General features: G+C 34.2%; 1 protein-coding gene across 1 annotated transcript; it reads left to right on the top strand.

The window, feature by feature from the left end:
- Positions 1 to 582: 582 nt before the first annotated feature.
- LOC143575654 (uncharacterized) lies at positions 583 to 2,014 on the top strand. The gene is made up of 2 exons (XM_077059964.1): positions 583 to 640; positions 1,311 to 2,014. The coding sequence occupies exons 1-2, from the start codon at positions 583 to 585 to the stop codon at positions 2,012 to 2,014; spliced, it is 762 nt and encodes a 253-aa protein (XP_076916079.1).
- Positions 2,015 to 9,856: the final 7,842 nt, after the last annotated feature.

Here is a 9,856-nt window from a genome sequence, read left to right as displayed (position 1 = left end):
ACCGATGGTACCAAATCGGTACCATACCGATTTTTACTCATCCCTACCTACCTATATATATATATAGAGAGAGAGAGAGAGAGAGAGAATCGAGATCTTATAAGAACCATTTTGAAATTGAGAACTTTGAAAACCATTTTAAACCACAAAAAAAAACTCTTTTTAAGAAAAATAAAAAACTTTATATATAAAAAACCGCTAAAATAATAAAAGTTAAAAAACCAAAAATTTTATCTTTATCCCGGTTTCATATAAAAAATTAAAAGACAGAACTGTAGATTATGTCCTTTATGTTTGAGGTGAATTCCACATTATGTCCTTTAAGTTTGATAAGTGCAGTGGCTGTCCCTCAACTTCAAAAACGGTTGCGGTTTATGTCCTTTAGGTGACGGACGTTAACTTAAGCCGTTAAATCTAAAACACATGCCACTCACATGAGGGTAAGATCGTATTTTTAGCCCCTGAATTTCAATATATTATTATAAATCCCTATTATTATAAATCCCTATTTCATTCACGTCCTTTCACATTTCTCCTAATTCTCCTAACTAGGGTTCAATGGTGTTTCTTCATCTGAAAGGCATGGCTCAAATCAACATTCGTGATGTACTCGATCAAGACGAAGTGAATGAAATATATGGTAAGCCAACAACTTCTTTTATTGTAGAAGAATTTATGATTTCATAACTTGTTTATGTTTAATCGAACTATATATCGAATACAGGAGGTAATGTTCATCTTTTTTCCATACACTTGCATCATGGGGGTTATTTTACTTGATCGCCGGGGTGAAGATACGTTGATGGTAAAGAATCGTTCATTGATTTGCTAGACATTCAAAGGTTCCCGGTGCATGATCTAGAGCGTGTGATGGTAAAGCTAGGGTATGTTGATATTCAGGGTATTTACTACCACTTTCTAATACCCGGAGATGATTTAGATTTTGGTCTTAGAGCTTTACGTAATGATTCATAATTTTTACCTTCAATACCGGTACCAAACCGAATATTTCAGACGGTATTTTTGGTACCGGTACGGTACTGAGCTCATCCCTAATTCTTAGGTACCGAGAACCAACCACATTGTGAATAACCGGGTCAGGTCCTGCGGTTATCGCGGGCCTCACTTGATTTATGCTTACCCCTATCCAAGACCTCCCCCTCTCAAACCGGGTGTTAATTTTATTTCCCTATTTAAAAGAAATTTTCTTGCTCTAATAATTGTTTAGGTAATAATGATGTATTGCTAAACAATATGTATTGAAAATATTTATTATTATGCATTTCAATTTATGTGTTGGATGGTCACAGGTAGGGCCGTTTCTGATGTGTTGCTCAATAATATGTGTGAACAATTGAATTCCAAGCTACTAGATGGAAGAGATAAGCCAATCATCACAGCATTAGAGTTTATTAGGGAGTATTTGATGAGAAGAATAGTTAATGTTTTAAAGGTAATAGATAGATCTGATGGTCTACTGACACCCTATGCCACAAATGTATTAGAAACAATAAAGAAAGAAGCTGCTAAATACTTTGTGATCTGGAATGGAGGGGAACATTTTCAGGTGAGTGGCCCATTTGGTGATCAGCGTGTAGTAGATTTAGGTCAAAGGTTGTGTGCATGCAGGAGATGGGAGATAACAGGTATACCTTGCAGGCATACGGTGGCTGCAATGTGGAGTATGCAGGCTAATGGAAAACAATGTATGATCCCTGAAAAATTGGTAAACCCTATTTATATGCTGGAGACTTGGAAAAAAGTTTATAGCTTCAAAGTATTTCCAATCAATGGTTGGTCCATGTGGCCAAGGTCTCAAGTTCCTACCATTCTTGTCCCACCAAATCATCACAAACCAATTGGAAGACCAAAGAAAGTGAGGAAGAAATCAATAACTGAACTGGAAGACATCACAAAAGGTAATAAGTTATCAAAAAAGAATTCAACCATGACTTGTAGCAAATGTAAGCAAAAAGGCCATAACATCAGGAGTTGCACAAGCCAACAAGCTTAGTGTTTTGGATCAGCGGCGGGTAGTCTTTTGGATCACAACCTTTTATTTTGGGAAAAATATATAGTATTTTGGTAGTATGTTTTGGATTAATGGCTTGTATTTTGGATTAATGGTTTGTATTTTGGATATTGTTTGGTATTATGAAAGTATCCTTTTAATATATTTGGGTTTTAATGTGTGTAATGTCTACTTTGTTAAATATTGATTGGGTTAAAAAGACAATCTTACCCTCATGTGAGTGGCAAGTGTTTTAGAGTTAACAGCTTTAAGTTAACGGCCGTCACCTAAAGGACATAAACCGCAACAGTTTTTAAAGTTAAGGGACAGCCACTTCATTTATTAAACTTAAAGGACATGATGTGGAATTCACCTCAAACATAAAGGACATAATCTGCAGTTCTGTCAAATTAAAAAATATCGGTTTAGCAAAATTATACATATATGTATAATATGTATTTTTTAATTTTATACATGTTATTCTTTGCACACTTATGTATAATTAATATGTGTACATTTATGTAAATCGAGATTAAATAAAAAATATAAATATGTGTATAATTTAGTTTTTTTTTATTTTTATGAAAAGGAGATGAAAAATAAATTTTTTTGATTTTTTTTTACTTTTTTAAAATTTTCGTTTTATAACTTTTTTATAATTTTTTCTGGCTTGAAATGGTTCTCAAAGTTCTCAATTTGTTGGTGCACGGTTTTACATCTCAGTATTTGTTTAATGTATTATTATATTAGAATAATGTATTAAGGGTATTTTGGTAATTGTATTACATTCGTTAAGTCACATTCGTTAATTTTAAGATACATTCGTTAGAGTAGCTAATAACGAATGTGTCCATTTCGTTAATGTATCCTCATTCGTTATAAGTTATTAACGAATGAGAGGATGAATGTGCTTGTTCATTATGTTTAGCAAATAGGATTAAAGTATGTTAACGAATGAGAGCTCACGCTTTAGGCCAGTCTTACGAATGAGGCTCATCGTCTACATATACCCTGTAAGTTTATTTCTAAACAACAGTTATTGATTATTATCTTGTGTCTTGTTACTTTGTGCAATTACACACTCGTACACACACAGTTAACGCAGTCAAAGATCTAGTCGTGAATCATATCAATAGAACTAACCCGTAAACGTATTAACGTAATGAATTTTTATGGTTTCTCAAGTGGTATCAGAGCCACTGTTCTGATTCATCACTATTAGGCTTAAGTGTATTCAATTGCCAGTCTATTTGAGTGTTAATAGTCACTAATTGTATTGAACCTGAGTATTAAGAGGTTTTAGACTGAAAATCGATCAATTACACATTATAATGATGTTAATTGGATTTGATTTGATGCTAGGGTTGTTCGCGATGGCTTATTGATCATCTAGGGACTATTGATTGTATTAGTTCAAAGTAATTCTTGAGTTGCGGTTTGAACGAGAACTGTTTGAAGTTTTGACTGCCTGGAGTCAAAATTAGACTGTAATTGTGGTATGAATGAGGCATGGAATGGTTTGGTTGTGTTTGGACTAAGTGGACCGAGTGTAATGGTTATGGTTTGAGGGGTTTTGGTTAAGTATTGTGTGAGTTTGGATTGAATTGGTGAGGTTTGGAGTGTGTTCTAATTGGTTTTGAATCTGGAAAAGTTTGAAAGTTTGAATGCCCATTCGGTCATTTCTTGGCTACAATCGTTATACTATTACAATTCATTCGTTTGACAGTTACAACTAACTTTGTCAGCTGTTAACCCAATCTAACAACTCATTTGTTCATAGTATCAGATTCGTTACATTTTTTCATTCGTTCTTGTCCTTATTCGTTACACTCATTCGTTCCTGAGTTCATTTGTTTACACAATAACACCTCCTCATTTGTAGGTGTTCATTCATGTAGTTATACGTATGAACAGTACCTCATTCGTATATTTCACATTTGTTTGATCAAATACATTCGTGTTGACTCATTCGTTACTAAAGTATTCTCATTCGTTACCCTTAACTTTCATTGTTTGAAAATTTCATCCCTGAACTTTCAAGATTAACATTTTTCATCCTTCAACTTTCAAAATGGCAATTTTTTGTGCTCTTGCTTCCCAAAATGCCTTGATGCAACAAATGCTGAATATGGATACTGAGATCGGGTCTCATACCAAGTGCCCGAAGCTCTTGAGATTGAGTGACTTTTCTAAATGGGAACCCAGGTTTCGAGCTCATATGGAATCTGCTCATCCTACCTGTGTTCGTAGCTTGGATGTTGTGTATAAAGCTCTGATTGTTGGTGATGCTACTACCAATTTTGTTGAAAAAGAATTTAATATTTATTCAGTTGAATAGAAGAAAGATTTTGAAATCGAGACAAAAGCGTATTCTACTCTAACCATGACATTACCAGAAAACATCTTCCATCAAGTCAGCGGTATCAAGATCTATGCTGCATTGTTCCAACATCTGAGGTTGAGAAGTACGGGAAATACTCAAGAAAGCAAGAAAATGATGCTTAAGTTTCAGTTCAAAAACTATTGTCTGTTGGAGGAAACTGTGGAAGAAATGTTGACTCGTTTTTATCATTTGATTGCTGAGATGACCAATCTAAAGATGGAGCCAAGTGAGGGTGATAAGATAGATACATTGAAGAATGCACTATCTTCTTCATATTCTACCTTTCTGCTAGTACTCAAGGAGAATGGTTTCTTCAAGAACGATAATCTCTCTGCTATGGATTTCATTCAAAAGTTAGAAGAAAGAGAATATGATCTGAAGTGTCAAGGTTCTTCAAAAGATAACCAAGACCCAACTTTGTATGGATGATCACTTCCTATGAGCAACAATTCTGTCCTAATCAATGCATTTTATACCCAAGCTAATCAGGAAATTCCTCAAAGTGGTAGTTCTGGTCCTAATGTATGTTTCATGGCTTCTGAATCGGGTTCTTCATCTGCTAGTGCTGGTTCTCAAAGTTCACCACCACCAAACGTTAAAATGAAGGAGGAAGAACAACAATTTGCCTTCATGTGTGTATTCATGACATCTTACGAACAGCTGGTGGGTAGCAAGATTGCTACAAGTGAACTGACTGATGAAGACCATGACCAGATCGATCCAGATGATCTAGAGTTGATGGACTTGAAGTGGAACATGGCCATGATTGTGAGGAAGGTCAAGAGGTATATGAAAAGGACGGGGAAGGACTTGCCAACATTAAACAAGAGGATTGGCTTCGGTAAGTTAAAAGTTAAGTGACAAGCCCAAGAAAGAATATTCTGGTCCCTGAACTCCAAAAAGAAGTTCAAGCAAGAAATTCAATACTTCTGAAAAGATAGAAAAGTCAACTGAGGGGGATTCAGGTAATTGGTGGGTCATAGGTCTTAATTGCTAATGATGGGATTGACTTATCTGAAAGACTGTTGGGTAACTCACCTAATGGTAATCAATCTAATTTGGAAATGTTTGATACGGCTGAGCAATTTGAGGATGCTCGGGTGACAAGCTAAGTGATGAGGGTGAGGAATCAGAGACTGAGACTGATTCTGACGAGTCAAGTATTGATCAACCATGGAACTTTGCGTGTATGGAAAAAATCGTAGAGGTTAGTTCTAACCCTTCCAAAGCTGTTCATGTTGATCAAAATAAAGCAAATGAATCTTATGTTAATAAACTAATGTGTGTTCATTGTTCACTATAAAAAAGATTGCCTTCTAGGACTGAAAAATCAGTCTCTACTACTCTTTAGTCAGTTGCTAATGTTTATCGGGGACTGATTTGTCAGTCCCTAGCCATTAACGGATACCTAGTTCTAGATAGTGGTTTCGGTAAATGAAAATCAGTCCCCATTGTATGACACCAACAGGGACTAACAGTTTAGTCTCCGATACATAAAAATTCAATCCTTAATTTGTGCCTTGATACCACGTCATTTCAGTCCTTAAAACATTTCTTTAGCAACTGCAAATCAGTCTCGGATACTAATGCATTTAAGTTCTTGTTGAATAACTTTGGGGACTGAAAAACTATATTGTCTCTAATACGTTTTGTTAGATTCGTGATTCCATGTCGAATCAGTCTCTAATAAAACACTTTAAAAACCGAGAATTAGTCCCCAATACCACTCAATTTCATTTTTTAATATACCTCTTTTGGGACTGAAATTGATCTCAAATGACATGTTATTTTACCCTCTAGTTTTTAATTTTACTAGTCTCTAATACTCTATTTCACGTCCAAGGCTTTTCATTTACAAACTGAAAATTAGTTATCGATAACATGTATATAACAGCCAAAATTTTATATAAATTCATAAAATGTTTAAAAATTTACAAACTGCTATCTCACCTACAAGATCGAAGTATGAGAGGCAAGCCGTAGATAGGGTAAATGGGGACTTTCAGAAAAAGAAAACGGAATTGGTAATTTTGGGGGGAAATGAAAATTTAAGTGAAATAAGAGGGAATGGGAAATTTTGACTCCTACAAAATATAGATTTATTTTTTAGAACGACGACAATTTACGGTCTACCGGGTTATCGCAGATCGGCCATAGTTTGAAATCTCAGAGAGTTTCTTCTTAAAGGCATAACCCCTGGTTCTTAGGTCCTCTCCGTGTCCTCGGAGGAACATTCTTCTTTTATGGCACTTGACACCAGTTACGCTGCCACAAAAGTCGAAACCCTCTGGTATAATACAAGCATGATAAAACCTAATTTTGACTAGTATTCGAACTGGCACCCCCCCCCCCCCTCTCGCACTCAGCCCAAGCGAAGGAAGCTTAGCTAGTTCTTATTTTCATTGTCATAACAAACTGTGCTTGTCCGAAAGGTTATTTACAAAATATAAAAATATAGATAGATAAGCATTACTTTTAATTACTATTATGATTAAATATAGGTTAACATATGTTTTTGAAATTAAATAGTATGGTCGATTATCATTTGACCAATTTTAGTTGTGGTTGATTGTTTTTATGAAAATTAGTGGATGTTGTTTCGCGCTTTGTGGCGACTCTGTTATAACTTATAAGTATCAAAACATAAATAAAAATAATTAAACTATGTCCTGAGGGTATACTCGGATATCATGAAGAATCTACATCGTTGAATATTAAAAAGCTCAAGCAAACTTCAAAAATAGTTTAATGAAAGCATAAAGTCGTGTAAAATCGCCGTGTATCCAAATTATCAAATGTATCATTTAAAAACTTAGTATGCAAAGCAAGTTGAAACGAGAAATCGAGAATTTTACAAAATATCGTATTTCAAAGGATAAAAGGAAGAAAATACTATAAAAGGCGAACTATTTTAGCACCTTTGACCGCTCATATGTTCGGGCTTTGACGATATGTACTAGGGCTGTAAACGAACCGAACGAACACGAATAAGGCCTTGTTCATGTTCGTTCGTTAATAAAATAATGTGTTCACGAACACTTACCGAATGAGATTTTATGTTCGTGTTCGTTCGTTAAGGAATTAACGTGTTCATTAACACAAACGGACACAAATAAAATCGGCAAAGCCTAGAGACTGAGTCGGATTTATTCATCAATGTGAATAATGAAAGCCTGGTAAAGCAATCGAATGAACATGAAAAAAATGGCATGTTCGTGTTCTTTCATTTAACTTTAAAAGAACACAGACACTTAATCGAACAAATATTTATGTTCATGTCCGTTTATTTAAAAGGGACATTTGTGTTCATTTGTTTAAAATCTAAACGAACATAACTGAACAAAGATAAACGAACATACATGAACAAAAGTAAATGAACACAAACAAACATAAATGAACTTAGATGAAAACACCTAAATGAACACAAATTAACAAATATAAAAACCTTTATGCAGATGACCTATCTAGATAATATTTAATTATTTTCTATTAATACATAAACGAACATAAATGAACATACATAAATGAACATAAACGAACATTCATGAACATAAATGAACGAACGGAACATGTGTTCATGTTCGTTCGTTTAATTAAACGAACACAAGTTTTTTTGTTCATGTTCGTTCATTTATTAAATAAACGAACTTCCCGCCGAACGGTTCATGAATAGTTCACCGAACGTTCGGTTCGTTTACAGGCCTAATATTATGTACCTTATCATGAAAACTTTGTGTTAAATGAAATTTATATATGAACACATATAAAATAAAACACGTATCTATAGTATATTCATAATTAACTGAAACATCATGTTAAAAAAATTGATATATACTCACGTGTGTGTGTGCGCGCACACACACACATATAGGGGTGAGTTAAAATAAAAAGAGATAGTTTTTTTGGAAAGAGTAAGAATAGATCTAGACCCTTGGATCTAGGATCTAGTGGTTGAGATTAGTAGTTTTTAAAATACCATATAGTTTTTAGGATCAAGGATTTAGTCAACATAATATTCTAGATAGGCTCAAATAGTTTCTTAACTTTAAATTTTATGTCCTTATCATTTCTAGAAAATTATTTATTTTTATTTGAACTCTCCTCCTCTCTCTCTCTCTCTCTCTCTCTCTCCTCTCTCTCTCTCTATATATATATATATATATAGGGGATGGATCTTGCGAGAAGTAATATTATAGCGAGAAGTGCGAGAAATAAATCTGAGTCATTGATATGTTTGATCTACGGTTCATTGGTTCATATTCATAATGGCATTCTTGTAATAAATATGGAATTCATTTGTAAGACATTTATTAGAAAATGGGTACTTTGGTCTTATTATAACTATGATTCATGTACAAAACTAACCCCTCTACTAACTTTAATTCACTTTTGAACCATCAACCGTAGTAGAACGATGAGCAATTAGCAAATATTATTCAAATTCTTTTCTTCCTTCTTCTTCCTCTCCCACCACCGACGACGCACCCCCCCCCCCTTGCTTGGATCTTCACGGCTTAATTAACAAAAAGTGATCTTACCAAATCCTTTATTTACCTTAAACGCATTTACCGACATTCTATACATGGTAATCGTTTAATTATGACACCTAATTGATTCATAATCACATTATAACGAACCGCGGCTCTTTTGACCTTGTAACACTATAAATACTCGATTATATTTCAATTAAACTTGCACACACCACCTCTACCACCAGTCGACACAAACCCCTAACATAATTTCAGCGGATAAGCGGGCGTAAGATCAAATTCGGAGTCATACTAAAGCCGCAAACCCTAAACGACCGTTCTCCCTTATTACATCATCGTCATTGGTAATTGATTTATGTTTTTAGATCATTTCTAGCCCAGAAACGATAACCCCTAAACCAATTTTAACAAACATTAAACATTTGAATCGATTTAAAGATCTAGGTTTGTTTGTTGAATGGAGGGTTCTGGGAGTAACTAGTTATATTTTAACGAACTGACTTAAACTAACAAATTAACACACCAGCCCAATGGCTGGTGCGTGGGTTGTTAACACACTGGAATCGGTCCAGGCGTGGGTTCGAGCCCCCGGACCCGGTTTTGTTATTTATATTTTTTACACATTTAAACAACCTTCCTTTATATTAATATATGTTCCAAAACATTTGACTTTATTTTTTTTCTCGTCATTTGACTTTATTTATATCCAACGAAAAATTGGATAAACCAAACCTTTAGTCTTGTTTTTCTCGTCATTTTACTTTATTTTTTCTCCATAAAATCGTTATATATATATATATATATGTGTGTGTGTGTGTGTGTGTGTGTGTGTGTGTGTGGTAACAACTCGCTTATTAACCCAAATTTTGTTTATTATAAGACTCATTTTCGTCTTAGTTTTTATGACGTTATTAATTTATTAAATATCTATTTTATTAAAATAATAATAATAATAATAATAATCACGTTAAT

Source organism: Bidens hawaiensis, unplaced genomic scaffold, assembly GCF_021521415.1.
Source record: "Bidens hawaiensis isolate Kalapana, Puna unplaced genomic scaffold, B.hawaiensis_p1.1 tig00027569_1, whole genome shotgun sequence".
NCBI classification, from domain to species: Eukaryota; Viridiplantae; Streptophyta; class Magnoliopsida; order Asterales; family Asteraceae; genus Bidens; species Bidens hawaiensis.
Note: the sequence above shows the minus strand (reverse complement) of the source record. Positions and strands in the feature narration are given on the sequence as shown.